Source organism: Molothrus ater, unplaced genomic scaffold (genome assembly GCF_012460135.2).
Source record: "Molothrus ater isolate BHLD 08-10-18 breed brown headed cowbird unplaced genomic scaffold, BPBGC_Mater_1.1 matUn_MA617, whole genome shotgun sequence".
Classification (NCBI taxonomy): Eukaryota; Metazoa; Chordata; class Aves; order Passeriformes; family Icteridae; genus Molothrus; species Molothrus ater.
Genome location: NW_023416520.1, coordinates 47,206 through 66,542, shown reverse-complemented (window position 1 = coordinate 66,542; position 19,337 = coordinate 47,206). Strand labels below are relative to the sequence as shown.

Here is a 19,337-nt window from a genome sequence, read left to right as displayed (position 1 = left end):
ACTTGAATGCTCTCTGTGAAATACATTATAAAATATCCACTCTTCATTTGACCTGAATCAACGTAAACAGGTTGGTGACTGTCATTTCAATTTTTCTGCTCTCATCCAGTGATGCCAGAAGGAAAGAAAAGGGCATGTGTAGTGTCTGTGTGGGAAACCCATGTCTTTGCCTCAGTGAAGTAGATTTTAGGGATTCCCCAAGTTTCTCTTGGAGCACAGAGTCTCTGGTTTGGCTGCTGCCCTGTGCTCTCCGTGCTGCCCAGGAGGAAGCTGGCTTCCCTTGGCCCTCACTCCTCTCCTGCTGCAGCTTGGAAAGGCTTGGGCACCTGTCATTACTGTGGCTGTGATGGGTGTGCTGGGCTTGGCCAGGTTCCTTCATGCAGCTCCTGGGGCAGAAGCATCTCTGTTCCCAGGCACTACAGACGGATTGCTCTCACCCTGCCTCTGGCCAAGACGAGAAACCTCCCTGCTGAAGAGCTGGCATGAGTGTAGGGAGAAAAAGCACTGCCTGATATCCAGTGCTGAAGGGAAATCCCTCAGAAAAGCTGATTTATAAGGAAGCAATTTGACCTTTTTATTAAGCCCTTCTTTTACTGGAACAGGGACGACCCCAGCTCATGCTGGGGAAGAGTAGGAACTAAAGAAGCCCATGGGAGACAATGTGCTCTGAGCTAATGAGGAACACATGGGCAATACAAAGCATTTCATGCTCTCTCATGACTCTTGTTTTGATAAGCTCTCTTTTTTTTTTTCTTCCCATTAAACTGCTTTCATCTAATCAAGTTTTAAAGTAGTCCCTAGTGATCTTTGGATCAGGTGGAATTTGAGGTGGGTGATGGGTCTTCCGTTTGCTTACTCTGGCCTGGTGCAAGCTGTACCAGCTCAAGATGCCTCTCTCAAGGCTGGTGTGCTGAGATAGGCCTTGAGAGGCTGCTCACACAGGGAGGTCTCTTTCCTGTGTTTCCTGCCAGCTCTCACCTGCACTTTGAGCTACTGATGCTTTCTGTTGTGTGTGGATGGAGACTATTCCTTCTCCTGGTATAGCTGGAGAAGAAGGGGATCACTTAAGCTCTGGACCTGTCACAGGGCCTGAGCTGTGCTCTCGTTTTAGAAGTTCTCATGCTTTCTATCAAGCTCACCAAGCCTAATGCACTGTTAATGTGTTTGCTTTCCCTCTGCACAGATCATGTTTTGCACTTTGAACACTCATAAAGTTGATATGGACAAGCTCTTAGGTGCACAAATTGGCCTTGAAGATTTCATATTTGCCCATGTGAAAGGACAGCGAAAAGAAGTGGAAATTCTTAAAACTGATGATATGCTGGGACTTACCATTACAGACAATGGAACTGGCTGTGCCTTTATAAAGGTAAACTTAATTACCAGTGAAATACTTTGTTCTATAGAAGCTCCTGTTACTATAATTGGGTAATTATTGGTTTCATGATCCTTTAGATCCTTTATAAAATCTTTATTATCATATATATGGTAAGTAAAGAATAAAGTTGCTTTTCTTTAGGTACATAATTCAAAATTAGTTCAGCTAATCTGTACTGCATGTCATTCAAAATCAGTTCATTTCTTCATTGCTTCTGTAACATGTATCAGTTTTACAATGAGACCATTGTATCTCCTGAGCCACCCTGAGGTGGTAGGTGTTAGATACTGCTTGCATCTGCCCCCTCCTGTTTTAAACTGATTTTCTGATGTCATTTATTAGATGCTTATAGAACTTCTGTCGCTCATGTGATAATGAGATCATGTTCTTTCAGTCTTTGGCTGTTCCTAGGGCAGAAGCCTTTGTGCTGTACAAGAGTAGGGGCAAGTACAGTGGTTTTTCAGCTTTCCTGTATTGTTGCCTTAGATAGGGTGAATTACAAGGATGTGGATTACCACAATTTACCACAATGAGCTTGAGTAGCAAGTATGGGCAGTAACATACTCAGTATATTAATCATAATTGCTTTCCTTCTCCTCTTCTATATGACCTAGAGGCAGTATGTTTTGAGACAAGTAGAGGCTTATGAAATGATGCTGCCCTTCTTGCTAGACTAGAAGGTATTAGGAACCTTAATCATATTTTCTGCCTTTTGAGATTCTTTGCTCTTACATACTCCAGTTACCCATTATTAGTGAGACATTAACAATTATCTTTGATTACTGCTGCCCCAATCATTGTTCTCACTGTAAACAGAGCTTTTGTATGGAGAGGTTGTATTTTCTGTTCATTCCTTAGCTACCATGGCTATAAAACAAGACATGGTTTAGAAATTGGTTTGCTTGTCTTTGTTGTGGAAAAATGGGACTGAGGGACATTTGTGAAAGTCAAGATGCAATAAAGGTTTCACTAAGCATTTTGGCAAAATCATATCCTAACTTTTATGTTTATAAGGAATTTCTAGTGGTGGCATCTATACAGCCCATAACATTCAGTCATGCTGCTGCTTATGTGGCATTTTAAAAGAAGGCATTGAAGCAATGCTTCAGTGAGCAGCGTTCACGAGTGCAGCCCTGTGCAGTGACACTCCCTTTGTGCTTGCTTGGTAACAGGCAGAGAGAACAGCCCTCACATAGACTACTGCACAATTGGAGCACACTGGAAAACCCTCACAACGTTAGCCAGACAAGCTGTAACTTCCAGTAAATTGTGTAAAAGTCCTCTGAGCAAATATATATTATTTTTCCTATGCTGGTCTAATAACAAGCATTGTAATGAAAATTACGCGGTCTTCATGGGAATGAAGGTGAAGTTTTAAGGAGTTTCTAGGAGCATAGTTTGTTTGTTGCTGTTGCAGATTTAGCTAATGGATCTTTTAAATCAGCATAGAAAATGCTGATTTATGTATATACACATATATACAAAAGTAAAGGCTGCATCTTTTTTATTACTTTGTTGTCTAGGTAAATGACTAAGCAGAGACTGTCTCTAAAGTTTTATTGATTTTTTTTTTTTTTTGCTTATATACATAAAAAATTGTGGCTGTGTCCCATTCTTAATTAAAAATTAATACTGAATTTACTGATTGGCAGGTTGTTGAAGGTTGCTATGGGTTGTAGTTATTTTACTGCATTTTGAATAACACGGAAGTTTCTAGTTTGATGTGGTAACCCAACCAATTTTAAACCTGACACTGAACTGCAGGGCTTTTTCCTGTGAAATTTAATCTTGTTTTGCCTTACTAAGTGCAAAACCTGGTGTCGTTCTGCTTTCACAGATTTGTTTTTGGGGTACACAGGCAGGTGGGAAAAGGTATTATGGAGTCAAATTAGCATTCAAAGAACAGCAGTAGAACTTGAAGTATGACTGAGTGGTGTACAAGGAGACATTATCAAATGGAGTAGGCATTGCATAGGAAATATAGATCCTCATAGCTTCTCAATGGACTGTAGAGCACTTGAAATACAGGCAATTGCATCTTAATTATTGTAACAGTGTAGCTTGACTGTCTCAGTCAGTTAACTTGGAGTGATGATAAAAAGTGACACAAATAACAGCCAGTGAATATTATTTCAACAGTTTGTGTGTGGATCCAAGTGCTAAGAAGAAAAGCTAAATGAATATTTGACATGTAGACTAAACATTGATTGAAGCTGTGTGGGACAGTTTTTGAGTCCTGGTAACAGGAACTCTTTTGGCACATTTGGTTTTTGGTGTGTACGATATCCACATCCACCACCAGGCTTCTGTTTAGGGCCAGAAAGAGTTAAACTCAGCCTGAAGCTTAAAATGATGGCAGTGCAGTGTATGGCAGTGAGCACTCTCACACTTCCCACTGCCTCTCGGATGGAGGCTCATGTGTGGGACAGGAGCAGCTCCTGGCGCGCTCACAGCCAGGCTGGCTGCTCCAGTGGGAGGTGGCAGGTGTTCATCTGCCTTGTCTCACTGTTATCTCACACACAGGCAGCTGAACCACGGCAGTCCTTGTTGAAAAGATTGTTATTCAGGAACGCGTTAGAATGAAATTTGTATCTGCAAAATAAAAGGTATTTTACTATGTCATGGCTTGTCTATTCAATACTATATAATAATGGCTTAAGGGATGTATGCACACGATGAACCAATATGGCAGTATGTAACAACAAGAAACAGAATCACTGAAATTTAAAGTGTGGTAAATCATGGAGATATTTTAAAGGTTTTTCCCCATACTTTTTCCCATACTTTTTACACTTCATAAAAGCTGTAACTTCTGTTATGACCTTTGGACTATTTGTATTTTCCATGAGATGGCAGTTAAAGTAATTTTATTTATTATTTCAGAGGATATCCTTTAATATACAGCTCACAGTATAGCTTAATGAAGAGAACAGTAGTTTCAGCACTTAGGATGGGTCTTATTAAGATCAGCCCTTTACAGTATGTAATTTTTTACTAAGTCCCTGGACTAAACTTGAGAAGAGAAAAATTTGGTTCCTATGCTTGTCAAGCTATTAAATAGAAAACCCCCAAAATCTTGAATAACCATTCACAGTACTGAGATGTCTGTAAACAGATTTAAAGCACAAAAATAGTAGGTTGTTCAGAATTCCTTATTTCTAAAGTGTGGTTGCATTCTTTTTTTCCCCTGATTGTATATTCAATGCTTATTAAAACACTTTGTTTGAAAAATAATGCTTTTCAAAGTATGTTTTATGATAATCTTATAGACAAAACACACTGCTGGAATAATAAGCTCAGTAATATTGATATTGTTAACTGACATTCTTGAAACTTGGTGGTGTCACCTCTTAAAAACAATCACCTTTTAAAGAAATGTTTCTAATTCTGGTGGTGTTTTTTTTTTTTTTCAAAATAGCGAATCAAAGAAGGCAGCATTATGGACCAAACCAAAACTGTCTGCGTGGGTGATCACATAGAGACCATAAATGGGAAAAATGTGTCAGAGTGTCGGCATTATGAAGTTGCCAAAATGCTAAAAGATCTGGAGAAAGGTCAGAAGTTTAAGCTGGAGCTGGTAGAGCCTTTGAAAGCATTTGGTGAGTGACCTGACTGTCCACCTTGTTCAGTAAAACACTTTGATAGTAAAATTCCACCCATCCTTGCATTACATTGTGGGTGTGTTTTCAGAAAGCAGCCAGGTGTCCACCTGTGGTAACATAACTACTTCAAGAAAGTACATTTAGTTTTTTTCTTTGAAGTGGAAGATTTATGAATGGATTGTCTTCCATCTTGCTTTCTCCAGCAGTCATCCTAGTGTGGGTTACCTCACCTGAGCCTTAGTCAGTCTCTTTTGCCACTACATGATGTTGCAAAATTAGAACAGGAATTGTTTCATAGGTACAGTTTTAAAGCATGGTTTTAATATCTTTATATCTTAATATCTTTAATATCACTTCATTAATATCCTGATCCTCAAAACCCCTTTTTTCCTCTGTTGATACATAATCCCTGTTGTTCTGTGTGTCAGACTTTTCTATTTCTGTACCCTTTATTGGGGTCTGTGCTCTCTAATGCAGAAGGAGTCTGCAGCAAGCACTGTCTGGGGTTCCCCAGAGCACCTCCTTTGCTGCCTGCCTGTTCTCCCTCTCCCCCTCCCCAGCCTTTTGTGGATCTCCAGTCATGCAGCAGGTGTACTCAGAATTGCAAGAAAGCAGAATTGCAAAGCTCTGTCTTTGCTTGCCACCTGCATGCTATGAGAAGTGCTGCTTAAATAGGAGGAATACATGCCTACTCTTAATTCTTGTATATATAAACTCTTATCAATGTAGAAAACAAACAAACAAAAAAGGGAAGTTTTGCTCAGACAGTCAAAATAGAGACCGAGTTACAAATTTCATTATCTCAATTTTTGGATCCTCTCCCCAAACCATGTAACATTTTCCTGTAATAAAAACTTCAAAATAATGCTAAATCACAAATCTGTATGAGGCCTTCTGCACACCTGCAGTAACAGTCAATTCAATATCACTGTCTTCACTACAGCAGCAAAATTTTTTAATGTTTGTTTTTCAAATTTTTTTTATGTGTTAGTAGTTTACAGCTACTGTCATACACCAGTCTTGACACTTGGTGTCAGAATAGTAGCAGAAATTGAAAATGAGAGAAAAGGAAAGATATTTTTTTTTTTGCTTTTGGTGCTTCTGTGAAGAAAGGGAGTTATGAATTGATCTCTGATGTGTTTGCATGTTAGTTGGTACTGCTATTAAGTAAATGTGTATGTTATACATTATGCTAAAGAATTGCATATGTTGTCCATCACAATTAGTAATACAGCAATACCTCTTTTTAATATGGGCCTGTAATCTGTGTTCAGTGCTAGAAGTGTTACACAGTCTGTTTGTAAAGAGCAGGGTAAATCAGCATTTGATGGATGACTTCAGCCATAATTTAGTAGTTTTTACTTTAGTCAGGTGACTAAGATACCTTTTAGTCTGCCTGTGATGTAGAGGAGAAAATGCACTAATTTCATGGCAATACCTTTTTTCTGCCATTGATTTAAGAGGCACCAGAGCTTTGTGGGCAGATTTTTGGAATATGCACATTATTTTTTACCCTACAGAAATTAACTTGCAAGTTGCAGTGCTCAGTAGGTTAAAACATCCTGCCTTTAGCCTTTGGTACAGTTAGGCTTCAGGCACAAAGATAATGCTTAAGCAGCAGCTTAAGCACTAAGAATAGCCCCAGAGGAGATGACAGACAAGATCCAGATCCTGCTCAACAAGTAGGTGCTGAATTCCTGTTAATTTCAACAGAATATGGTGAGGGTACAGAAATAAGAGACAAACCTCTGTGTGAAATTATTTTTATTTTTCTTCCTCTCAGTGAAATGTGAAATAAGCATAATTTACTGGTTGGACATCCTTCTACCATATACACACAGGCTGTCTCAGCTCCCCTAGGCAAGGCTTGTAGCACTGAATAAAAGATTTGTACCAGTCACAAGCGTCTGTGAATTGTGAAAAATGAATAGAAACAAAGTAAAGGCAGCATAACACAAACTCTGCATTTTAATTATGTGAACATGAAAAATAGTTTAGTGATTGCCAGAGTGTTTTGGTCTAAAGTACTGCAAATGAAGGTTATCTCAAATCATGAGTTCTAAGGTGATAATGGTGACAGAATTTGAAAAATATGGGGTTTTTTATCAGGAATGACTTTTTGAAACAAGTCTAGCAGAAATGATGACAATCTAAAGGATGTTTTAAACTGTCCTTGAAGCAATAAAAGGATAAAGAAAAAGTGTTGATCCTAAGGATATGTATGAGACTTTGACATACCTATTTGTATCATGAAAGCTAATAAAATTTACTTTTCAAGCATACTGTTCAGCATAATAATCTGGATTTGTGACCACTTATGCTAGAATGATGAGCTGAAATCTATCTGAGCAAAATTAATATAACATGTTAAAGTATTCTCTTCAATAAGAGCTTATTAGAAAGGCCTGCTATTAAGAGGAGGAATAATCTGTTAGACAAAACAGGACAAATAAAAGCAGTTCTGCAGAATTGTCTCCTCTCTTCTAGCACTTTCCAGATTCACTGTGTAATTCCCATGTCAGTAAGTAAATTAAATCCTTGCCACTCTTGAATATAAAATTGCATCCTGAAACAAGAAACCCAAATCTTAAATGATTCTGTGCTCCATCTACTCACTGGCCTGCCCTTACCCAGGATGAAACAAGAAAGGCTGAATTCAGGTAAAGGACACTTAGTGTAAACCAGATGCTCTTCGTAGAGATTTATCAGCTGTGAAATAATTTTGGTGAAACCAGTGGAAAACCTGCAGATCTGCTTATGGCCACTCCAGCTCTGTGAGTGCTGATAAGCAGATTGTTAACTCAGCTCAGTGTGGCTCATCATCATCACCTGCTTAGCAGCAGTGTTTGCACCATTGCATCAGTGAAAAATAGAAAAGTTGCAATACTAAACCTGCTATGTGTTCTGTCTGTGAAGATCCAAATAAATCAGCAGTTGGCCAGTGACTTCAGCTGCTATCTAATTTAAAGGTATAAATGCTTCTCTGTCGAATAGGGAAATAAAATTACACAAGGTACATACATCAAATGAATGCCATAGGCCTGCTTAGATATATTGGTCACTTGTTCTAGCCTCAGTGCAGTTGAGCAGATCTTACAATTTGAAGACAAGAAATTGTCAGCAAAGCTATCCTTAGAATAGTTAATTTGTAATTAGATTTTTACATAGTCTAGATCTCAATTAGGCTAAATGTGAAGATACTGTAATAACCAAAACAGATACCTCATATTCTGCTGTACTGTATATGTAGTTTTGGCTGATATTTTATTTTTGTTGGATTTGTTTTGTCTTTAGAAAAGCTGGAGCCAAGGTCCAAAGGCAGAACTCTGTCAGAGGCTAAAATCTCCAAAGGGAGAGAAACACTTCGCCTGAGAGCCAAAGGCCCTGCTACTGTGGAGGAAATGGTATGGTGTGGAATGCCCCTCAGCTGCTGATTTATTCTTCCCCAAGGCTGATAAGTAGGAAGGAAAAATTGAATGTTGCAAAGCTTGTGGGACTGAAGAGAACAACTGAAGTTGATGACTAGCAGGGATAGGATGGGGCTGAAGAACCTGAAGCACAAACCCCAGATTTAGATGTCATGGACTACATGAATGAATTTAGATTGGACCAAGGGATGCTTAAAAGGGGGAAGGGAGGGCGGGGGGGAAGAGATGGGATGGTTGTGAAGAATTTGTTCTGACTCTGAAGTGTACAGGGTTGGTGAAAGGGTTGTTGTTAGGAGAGGCTGATTAGATACATTGACATGAATTTGTGCAAAACCAGGATTAGGGTTTGATGAATGAATATTATTAATTCTGGCCTCTTCTAAAGCTGATGAGGATTTGATGGAGATCTGTATTGTCAGGAGATATAAGGCCCCTGTTCAGTTTGAATGCATGAGCTGTGTGGCTTGATATTAGGAGGAAAGCTCATGTTTGTGAGAAGAGTGTGTTTTATCTGTAGATTTTTTAAGTCTAGGGGGCCAAGATGGGAGTAAGGATAATCACTGGCACATTGCTGGCTATTTTGAAATCTGCATGGATATAATAATACTTTTGCTCTTCTCTCCCTTTATTCCAACAAAGCCAACTGAAGTTGAAGAAAAAGCAATTAAAAAAGTGGATGAGCTTCTTGAAACATACATGGGCATAAGAGATACTGAATTAGGTGAGTTTTTAGCAGACACATTACTACAAGAGTAAATAATTTCTCATTTTCTGTAGTCTAACATTTATTGAGTACTTTAGTCTCTGGATGTAAGTGAACCAAAATTTGTCCAGCCTGCAGTCTCAAAAACTTGCCTGTATTTCTACAAATGTGTTTTTCTGATACCCCCTCCCACTTCAATCCTTATGATGTAATTAATCAATCAATCCTCTATTCTTTCTGCACATTAGCTATACACTGTTGCATGCATTTTTTAGTTGTTTGCTATAACTGTCACCACTGCATTCTTTCTGGCATATATTTTCTAGTGGGTCTTGTGTGTGCCATGGTTAAGAATTCTTAAGGATAAGAATGTTTATTTGCTTTTTTGCCCCTTGGCATAGACCCATCAAAGTTGATTGCTAAGGTCTGAACCTGAGATCTTCATCAGTGAACAAGCAACTATTTAGCAAGGCAACTGACAGAATAATTACACAAATTTATCAAAATCTCTAAAACCTGTGTTCTGATGAACATGAGAAAACTTACAGAATATTTACTAGTTATAAGAATCATTGATTTATGATGAAAGAAGCTACGTAACCCCAGTGTCATAAGTTCCTTAAAGATGCACCAAACTTGTCCTTGCAGCTGTTGCTTTTCTTTGTTATTCTGACTACAACTAAATAGGAATTTCTATTTGTGTGTGAAGAAGCTGCAGTCTAGCTGTTGTAGCCTGCTCTGGCTGCTGTAATCCTCCTAGGATCTTGTGGAACTGCTGGTACTGAGACAAAGAGGAAGGTGTTTATTATTATGGTAATATCTTAAAAGAACCAGCCAAGAAAAAGGAAAGAATAGGCTAAATGGAAAGTGATCTTGAAAAGAAACCTTTCATGAGAGAGAAGTGGAAAAGGCAAAGCAGAAGAGAAAATAGGTCTGGCATGAAGCTCCAGAGGGGAAGCATCAGGGCTGGAGGGGCAGCAGAAGCAGATAGCACAGAGGAGTGGGAACAAAAGGTGGTTATCTCAATAGCCAAAAGGCCTCTGTTGGGTGCTCCTACCAGCAAGCATCTGTTTGGCAGATTCCACTAGTTTTCTCACAGGAAAAAATGTAGGTAAAACAGTATTTGTCCTTCAGAATTGGGCTTCCTGGCATAGAAGAGAGGGCAGAGCTGCCCAAAACTTGAGTTCTGTTTTGTAGGTTTTATCTAAACTTTCCAATTCCCGGGAATCTAGAAGTTCTCAACATTTCTGTTCCCAGCAGCTCTAATATGTGATGCTGCTGCCATGCAATGGAGAGGCCTGTGTGCTGCTGAGCCATGTTTAGGTTAGGGAGGATTCCATGTCCCATCTCATTCTGCAACCTCTGTGTGTGCCTCAGTCTGGCTCAGGCTTCAAAGCTCCGAGTGCCCTGCCAGCTGTCCCTCTGGGAGCTGTTTTTGTCCTGCAGCTGTTGCAGTCCTGGCTCAGGCTGGGCTTCTGGAAGCTCCTGTCCTTGCAGGTTACTTCCAAGGTCCCCAGGCTCCTTGCCCTACAGGAATAAGCAGCTGTGGGTGCTCTGCTTCTGGTGTCCATGGGAACAGTCCTGTGGGAACTGGTGTTCCCTGTATTTTTGGCTCTCAGTACTGTAAACAGGATGGCTCTTGCACAGTAGACTGAGAAGTTCAGCTTTCAACACATATGGTTGAGTTAATAGCCAAGCACCTGGTAGAGTTTTCCCATGAATTCCTGGAATTTTTTTCCCCCTCAAAAGATCTAATGTCCTTCATCTTTCAGTATGTAGTTTGGAAACTTAAAAAAAAAGCCTTAAAAGAATACTCAAAGAAGGAAGAGGTCTTTGTTCATAGAGAGGCTCTTTTCTTCACAGCTGGGTGGTTGTTTTGTCCCTCACCTCTTCTTTTCCTCCCCAAAAGGTAGTGAAACCAAGAGAAGCTGTCAGAAATCAAAGACTATAGGGTTCATGTAGCTTTAGTTTGCACCTTTGAAGCCGTATCCTGAAGTTCAAATCTAAGAGTCAACAGCCAGTGTTGATGACTCAAATCCCCCAACTTTACCATTTCAAAACAATTAAACAGCTCAAGGATTCTTTAGGAAAGGAGAGCTAATCACCTGTCACAAATCTGTTCAATTAACACATGTCAGTTTTTCACATACTGGATGTGATCAGTCACCCATGAAAATGAAATATGAGGAAAAGATTCATTCAGAGAATGCCAATCACCGCTTAGCTCGAAATTTCTCTCATTACTCAAGCCAGATTAGTTGAAAATGCAAGTCATCACAAAGTGCAGTTGACAAGTGATTAAGATCTCAATCATTGCTCACTTCCATGCACTTCTCTTTGTCAGAATCTTTGGATGTCAGTTAATGTTACTCTTTCATCTCCATTAAAATGACACTTCCATGGTGTGATTGAATTCTGAAACAGTGCCCCAGTTTTAAGACATAAGTTAGAAAGAAAGGAAGGAAAAACTAATGTTAAGTTGCAGACACAATTAAAGGTGAGATAAAGCCCTTAATTTTTGCTTTGTTAAGTATCTTGACAGTTTCAAGAATAGCTGACTAAATCTACACACAAATCCCTAGGCTGGACCAAAATACTTGGAAATTGTTAAAGAAAATGCATGCACTTTTTCTGGCACAGTTTTTTATTTTTATTTTCAGAGATCTAAATGCTATTGAGATTTACATACCTGCTTTTGGATGCACTTTTACCTTTTTACTTCCTTACCCCTTTGTACTGAAAACTGTATGTAATCCAGAGAAGGGACAGTTGGCTCTGGAAATGTATTCTTCAGCCATTTTATGGGCATATTAGAAATTGAGGCAAGGTTTGACTTCAGTATTCTTTAAAACATAAATACACAGCTGAGAGATAATTCAGGTTATTTTAAATTCTATGAGTGCTTTCTGGTAAAGGAATTTGAGCAGTTGATTAATAGGACCTACTCAGAAAACGGTGCTAGTTAAAAATATTGGCATTTATTTTTTTAAATCAGTAAGACTTGAAGTGCTATGGACTGTATTTAATCCCAAAAATTCTGGGTGGGAGGAAGCCTGGATCCAACCCCAGAATGCTACCGATGGTAAATGATGGCAAAAGGGCTTCCTGTCCACATTTTTTTAGCACCTTTTGGCCTCATCCACCAATATTTTGTTCCCCTTTGTTCTTTTTTTTCTGCTTTTGGATGATTGTTTCCTTTCTGTTGCTCTCTATAATATTATCAAGCATGATGTATCAGTGTCATTAGGGTTGGAAAAGAGCTCCAATATCACCGAGACCAAACAACACCATGCCAACTAAACATGGACTAAGTGTCACACCCAGTCATTTCTTGGGTACTTCCAGCTGTGGTGACTCCACCACTTCCCTGTGCAGGTCATTCAATGTTAACCACCCTTTCAGTGAAGAAATTTTTCCTGATGTCCAACCTGAGAATCCCCTGGTGCAGTCATGGGCTGCCAGCTCCTCTGGGAGAAAGGTGTGGGGAACAGTGTCCAAGGCTTTACTGAATTCCAGGTAGGCACATCCACAGCCTTTCCCTCATCCTGTGGGTGGCTCACCTGGTCATAAAAGGAGATCTGGCTGGTCAGGCAGGACCTGCCTTTCCTAAACCCATGCTGGCTGGGCCTGACCCCCTGTTTGTCCTGTCCATGCTATGTGATCACACACGAGATAGTCTGTCTCATAATCTTCTATCACTGAGATCAGGCTGAAATATCCTTGCATAGTCTGTCTTTTCTGTTTAAAAAAATTGGACTCTACTTCTCCATTTTTGACTTCATTTTTCAATCTTACCATCAAGTCAAAATATCTTAACAGGTTTAAACCTTTTTTGTTACCAAGCTTTTTCTCTTGGCTCGCAAATCCAACCCATCAATATTCAATAGATGTTTTTATCTCTAAATGCTTTAACTGAAGTGATATTCTCTCTGAATCTGTTGTTTTCTCCTTCCTTTCCCAAAGGATTTTATTGCATACATCCAGGAGTATATTGTTTACAGTGTTCATTTATTCTGAAAGAATAATGGGAGTCTTTTGATAAAAGGAAGGGCAGCAAGTCCAGTTAAACAAAATAAACTTCAAGAAGAATTAGTACTTAAAAAAAAGGAACGAGCAGAAATATTTCTAATAGTTATTGAGTACCAGATCTGACAATGTTCAACATGAAACTTAAACCAAGTAATGTTAAATACTGAAAACATGCTTTATTTTCTGCTTTAGAGTGATGGGACAGAACAATAATATTTGTTACCTTTTGATGAAGGCAAAACTTGTAATGGCATTAGAAGTTTACAGCTAAATAAATTTTGAGGCTTCTGTCAGGACTTCTGAAAAAAGCTTTTTCAGAAGTTACAGTATAGGATATAGGTAGCAAAACCACTATGTAAGGTAGATAATAAGAATGGCAGGCAGAAGTTAGCTTCCATGGCTTGTGCCCCATGTGTCCATTAAAAATGAAAATAAGGATTTTGTGAAAGATCATTGAGGTTATTTTAAAGCAACTATATTTGAAAAGTCAACATATTACTTTGTGCATGTTCTGGGAAGCTTGATATTAACTTCTCAGTTAAAGTTGATGAGACTTCTAATTCCTTTCAACACTTTTAAGATTGCTGAACTTTTCACATTTTATGTAAAAATTAATCAGACACTAACATTGCCTGAAGTGAACTGAAAAAAGGAAAATCTGAAAACAATTGAGGCTCTTTTGACTGTGGAGAAATATTCTATTGGAATAAAATTCCTGTAAGAGCTGCACAAGAAATGATTACAAGAAGCAGTGGGGAAAAGGGAGGGGAGTGGAGACAATTTGGCACTAAGCTGTCACCCTCTGAGAACCAGCAAAGTTTTCTTCAAGCTGGCAAGTATCTGCTGAATGCCTTGGCAGTCAGCGGGCTTTGATTTGCCCTGGGAATTCCGCATCCATCCCGCGAGTGTCACTGTGCGACCGGGCGCGTTCTGCCGCCCTGGGAGCGCCGTCCCGCGGCTGTGGCAGCTGCCTGGGCCATCAGGCAGGGAATGGGGGCTGAACTCACGGGCTGGCAGGACAGCTGGCCCGCAGCAAGGCAGTGCAGGGGGCTCGGGGCTGTGGCAGGGCCCGGCGGTGCCGCTGTGCTCGGGGATGCCGGCGGCAGTGCGGGCGGGGATGCCCCGGCAGTGCGGGCGGGGATGCCCCGGCAGTGCGGGCGGGGATGCTCCGGCAGTGCAGGGATGCTCCGGCAGTGCGGGCGGGGATGCTCCGGCAGTGCAGGGATGCTCCGGCAGTGCGGGGATGCTCCGGCAGTGCGGGCGGGGATGCCCCGGCAGTGCGGGGATGCCCCGGCAGTGCGGGGATGCTCCGGCAGTGCGGGCGGGGATGCCCCGGCAGTGCGGGGATGCTCCGGCAGTGCAGGGATGCTCCGGCAGTGCGGGCGGGGATGCTCCGGCAGTGCGGGGATGCTCCGGCAGTGCGGGGATGCTCCGGCAGTGCGGGCGGGGATGCCCCGGCAGTGCGGGCGGGGATGCTCCGGCAGTGCGGGGATGCCCCGGCAGTGCGGGGATGCTCCGGCAGTGCGGGCGGGGATGCTCCGGCAGTGCGGGGATGCCCCGGCAGTGCGGGGATGCTCCGGCAGTGCGGGGATGCTCCGGCAGTGCGGGGATGCCCCGGCAGTGCGGGGATGCTCCGGCAGTGCGGGGATGCCCCGGCAGTGCGGGGATGCCCCGGCAGTGCGGGCGGGGATGCTCCGGCAGTGCGGGCGGGGATGCCCCGGCAGTGCAGGCGGGCGGCGCTGGAGGTCAGCAGCACCGCGCTGCCGCAGCGGCCCGGCTGCCAGGGAGCCTGGCTCCGGCAGCAGGTGGGGCTGGGAATGCCGCTGTGCCTCAGTAAAGATACTGCGTTAAATGTGCCCTGCAGTGCTGGTCACTCTTAGTACAGGTGAAAATGGGGTTTTTTTGAGGCTGCTTTAGCGCGGCGATGTTCTGATTCTTGCTTGATTGGGTTGAAAGTTGATCCGCAAAGTTTTTAGTAGATTTTGTTTTCAAGTTTTGTAAATCTATAATAAATCAGTTTTTTAGAGTCTATTTAGTTATCTGGGAAGATCAGTCTTTAACGAAAGTTGTGTTTGAAATTACACTTTCTCTTAATGACAGTTTATTATGTGCAATTCTGAAGCTTCAGCCAGGGCAGAGGGACTGTGATATAATGCCTTGATGTCTTGTTTTATTGCTGCTGTCTGTGTCATATGGTTCTTCCATAACTCTTGGCCAATTTATCTTAAAAATGGCTACATTCCTGCTCCCACCCTGCTTGAACACTTGTCTAGATCCTTACTCTTTTGATTTCTAAATATCTGGTGTAACATCTCTTGACGTGTTTGCTCTTACTCCACCTTGCACAGCTCTTTTCTCTCCACCCTTCTCCCAGGGTCTATAAAAAGTAAGTTTACATCCTGCTTCATATCCAGAAATCTGTGAAGTTTCAGTTATACCCTTCACTTCATTATCTCCAGGCTTGCTTCCCTGTAAGTACCTTCTTGTGCCCCATTGTCAGGGAATATAGAGTGGTGTTATAGAGCAAATCCTTGTGTTCCACTTACCAGGAACGAGTCCCCTTTTTAATGCTCATTTCCCATCCAGACTTGTCTGAGTCAGAGTCTGAGGAACTTCACAGGGGACACAGAGAGAATCAGTGCAATGGGGATAGGGTTTCTTCTGGCAGGGTCTTGAGGGTCCTTGAGAACCACTAGTGGTGCCTGGGAAGCTGGGGACACTTGAACTGTCTCCATCACAGCAGTTTATTTGTCAAGATTTACATAAATTTTCCTTGGACAGCTTTGTGTTGTTTGACACACTGGGAGTGGAGCCTCACAGCTGAACACAGTTAAAACCAAAACATCAAGTTTCCTCAGAGTTACTGTTGTTGACATTTACAATGTGGAATATGGCTCACCCTTGCTTACAGCTTGTTACATGTTTGCACCACAGCAAGTGCTGTTTGCCAGAAGTTCGTAACTGTCAATAAAGTTGAGCTGAGTTTTAGGTCAACAAAATAATATTAATTAAATTTAGTAAAACTTCAGAGCAGGGAATGTTTATTTTTATTTTTATCTGAGAGATTTTGCCGTGTTTATTCAATACAATGCAGGTGGTAGATGGCAGACTGTCTGAGTAAAGACGTTTTTCTGTGGCTTCAAAACTTCCTTCCTTTCCTCAGGCACTATATTATGTGTTTTACATTTGGACATTTCTCTAAGAAAAGGCTAGAAGCTTTCAAATCCTTCACTTTGACACTTGAATTTGATATGCTTGTGAAGAAAGTGGTGTGTATTTGATGTTTAACAAAAGATGGAGGACACCAAGCAGTTTAAGGCAGGGGTGTAAAGTAATCACAAAATGAAGCAGTCTTCGATGTTTTATCTATTGTACTATACCATCATTTTCCTGTGAAGAGAGGCTGTGCAGCAGAGATACAGCTCAGAAAATAAACTGTATTCAGCAGTGCTGAATGTGCTGAATGTATCTTACAGAGCATTCTGCCCTCAAACCATGGTAGCCTGCTGCCAGTGGTTCTCTGGGCCCAGCTTAACCAGGAGAAAATTCTGTGCTGACTCTTTTCACCCTTCATGGAGGTGCAGGTGTCATGATCAAGAGATGTTTTCATTTCTCTAATACCCATGGGTTGTCAGCATCCAGTGTTTGGGGTAGACTTCTATGTTCTCCTAGAGTCTGAAAAACTGCAGTGGCAAAAGGTGAGGAATGATCACAGCAACCAAGGAGTCAATCCTAAGCTGCAGCTCCAGTGTAGCCATTTCTAAAGTGTGCTCTGGCACTTGATAAATTCTGATACTTCTGTGGTAAATAAGAGAAAATGCTGGACAGTGTTGGCATACAAGATATCACAGTTTAACTCCATTGTATCACTCCTCTGCTTTCATTCTCCTGGATGCCAAGAGGTTCCTTGGTGGCTCCAGTTTCTTGTGCACAGCAGCAAAGCCTTTCTCTTCCTTCTGCACAATTTGACCCACCTGGCTGAGATTTTCAGAAATAACTTTTTCATTTTCTAGAGTCATAAGCACGAACTTTAAGTGCATAATTTCCTCTTGAATCCTAAATTCACCTGGTAGACTTTGCATCTCCCTAAGCTGACCTCACCAGCTGTTGAAAATAGACATCCCAAATCCCATCCATCCCTATCTTTGCCCTGTGTGTTAGCTGTCACTTTCATGATAATTACATTCTTTTGTTTTGTTGCTTTTTAGCTGCAACAATTGTGGAAGCTGGAAGAGACAAGAAAAACCCAGATGAATTTGCAGTGGCCTTGGATGAAACTCTTGGAGACTTTGCATTTCCAGATGAGTTTGTATTTGATGTATGGGGAGCAATAGGTGATGCTAAGCAAGGACGACTGGAATGAGAACTGTGCAGTTTATCAACCCCTCTTTGAAAATACAAAGTGATTTACAAATACATCAGAATGTTAATAATTGTAATGATGTGAATTCAGAGTGCTTTGCACAAGTATTCTGACCTGAGATTTTCCTTTGCAAAGGAAGGTTTCTAATAGAAATGAAGGTAACCCCAAACTTCTGACAACTGCAATTTAAAACATTTAATTTATGCATAGAAGTCACTGTGAGGAGAGTGTCAAGGTGATCTATTTATACAGAAATTTTATGAAAATTAGGTAATTTTTATTGTACATACACTTTGATACCAATGTTCTGAAAAGTGTTAGACAGATGCAACTAGGAGTTGGGATTATTTTGTCTCTTAGAGAGGTTTATAAAGCTGTTGAGAAACTACCTAGCTTCATGCTGCAGTTCCCTGGTTTTCTGCTGTTCCTATGTATTAACCTAAAGCCTTATGTTTTCTCACAGTTTGGCCTGGACATTGTTTTTACTGTAGGCAAAGCTGGGAAGAAGCTACCCTGTTTCTTTAGAACCCATATCCAGGGAAAAAAAATTTCCTCTGAAACATGAAAACTAAGATCTTTGGATGAGAAAGGCTTGCTTGCATTTGAGTCATAATATGCTCTGTCTGGGTTATTACTGAGATGAGTAGAAATGCTTAAACCAGGAAGCTGCTGCTTTATTCAGATGCCATAATATTGCAATAGGAACTGCATAGAAAGAAATAAATGTTAATTTTAATTAATATTAATGCATTTGAATAATGCACTAATATTAATGCACTGGAGACTACAGTGTATCACTAAGTGCTTAATTGATCTTTGCATATGCTAAATGATTTCTTGAAATCCCATGGAATTCCCCTCTTGTCTGCGTGTTTTTTCAACATGGCAACACAAGAGAGATATTGAAGGTGTTCAAACCCAAAAGATATTATTGTAAAGTCACAAAGAATTGTAGTTTGGATGAGAGTGCATGCCTAGACCCTGAAAAATATGTTAAACTAATCTTAGATATTAGGTTTTCCAATTATATTGTACATAAATGTTTATTTTGACTACTAATTTTTTACTTATAAATCTGAGATTATTGCAAATGAAATTGAATGAGAATGTGGGTTCTGGCCTGGGAAGGTGTCATATCTTTTTATTATTTTTATATTTGCATAAGCATATAAAGTAATAATTACTACAAAGTTTTTTTCTAAATCCCTACGTAAAGAAAATGTCTTTCACTGAATTGCAGAGATCTCTTTAAAATAAAGATTATGCCAATAACTTTACATGTTCTATGTCAGTGGTTTTTTTGTCTGAATCTGTGACACTTTGAAGTATCATTGAGAGAACAGGTTCTTGTTCTCATTACTAGGTTCTTGAGGAAGGATTCTAAACTCCACTTCAGCAAATTTCTGTAAAACTTGGAAATAAAATTGAAGTAACTCTAAGCAGATGGTAAAATTTTGTACATCCCATTGCTCATTTGGGCCCTCAAGGATGTATTACTCTGCAAAAGGAGTTTGAGCATTTCTTCTTTTTCAATAATTGCAAGTCTGAGCCCACAATCTTCTGTTGCAGTTGAGCACACTCTCTGTCTTGTGCAGGGTTACTTTAGCTAATGTACTCATGGTAATGAGGGGTTAAAGTGTTGTGGGGCATATAATTTGTTCTTTAAACTTCTAGGTGAAAAGCAAAAAGGAAATGCCAAGAATTCCTTGTTGGTTTCGAATCATAAAACTCAAATGTCAAATTTTGTGGACGTGTTTATGTACATTAGTGTTGCCAGCATGCCACTGGTTATAAAATGTATTAAAATGGAGAATTCCTTTTAAAAAAGACAAAA

General features: G+C 40.6%; 1 protein-coding gene across 1 annotated transcript; it reads left to right on the top strand.

Annotated features, from left to right (window-relative positions):
• Positions 1 to 1,177: 1,177 nt before the first annotated feature.
• LOC118700295 (PDZ domain-containing protein GIPC2-like) lies at positions 1,178 to 18,780 on the top strand. Its single transcript, XM_036404684.1, has 5 exons — positions 1,178 to 1,369; positions 4,797 to 4,977; positions 8,275 to 8,384; positions 9,048 to 9,129; positions 17,349 to 18,780. The coding sequence occupies exons 1-5, from the start codon at positions 1,187 to 1,189 to the stop codon at positions 17,501 to 17,503; spliced, it is 711 nt and encodes a 236-aa protein (XP_036260577.1). The 5' UTR covers positions 1,178 to 1,186; the 3' UTR covers positions 17,504 to 18,780.
• The last annotated feature ends 557 nt before the right edge of the window (positions 18,781 to 19,337 follow it).

Excerpts from the sequence above, each read along its gene's own strand:
- LOC118700295 (XM_036404684.1), top strand. The coding sequence starts at position 1,187 with ATGTTTTGCACTTTGAACACTCATAAAGTTGATATGGACAAGCTCTTA. Across the intron at positions 1,370-4,796 it reads CTGGCTGTGCCTTTATAAAG|CGAATCAAAGAAGGCAGCAT; the intron begins GTAAACTTAATT and ends TTTTCAAAATAG. Across the intron at positions 8,385-9,047 it reads CTGCTACTGTGGAGGAAATG|CCAACTGAAGTTGAAGAAAA; the intron begins GTATGGTGTGGA and ends ATTCCAACAAAG.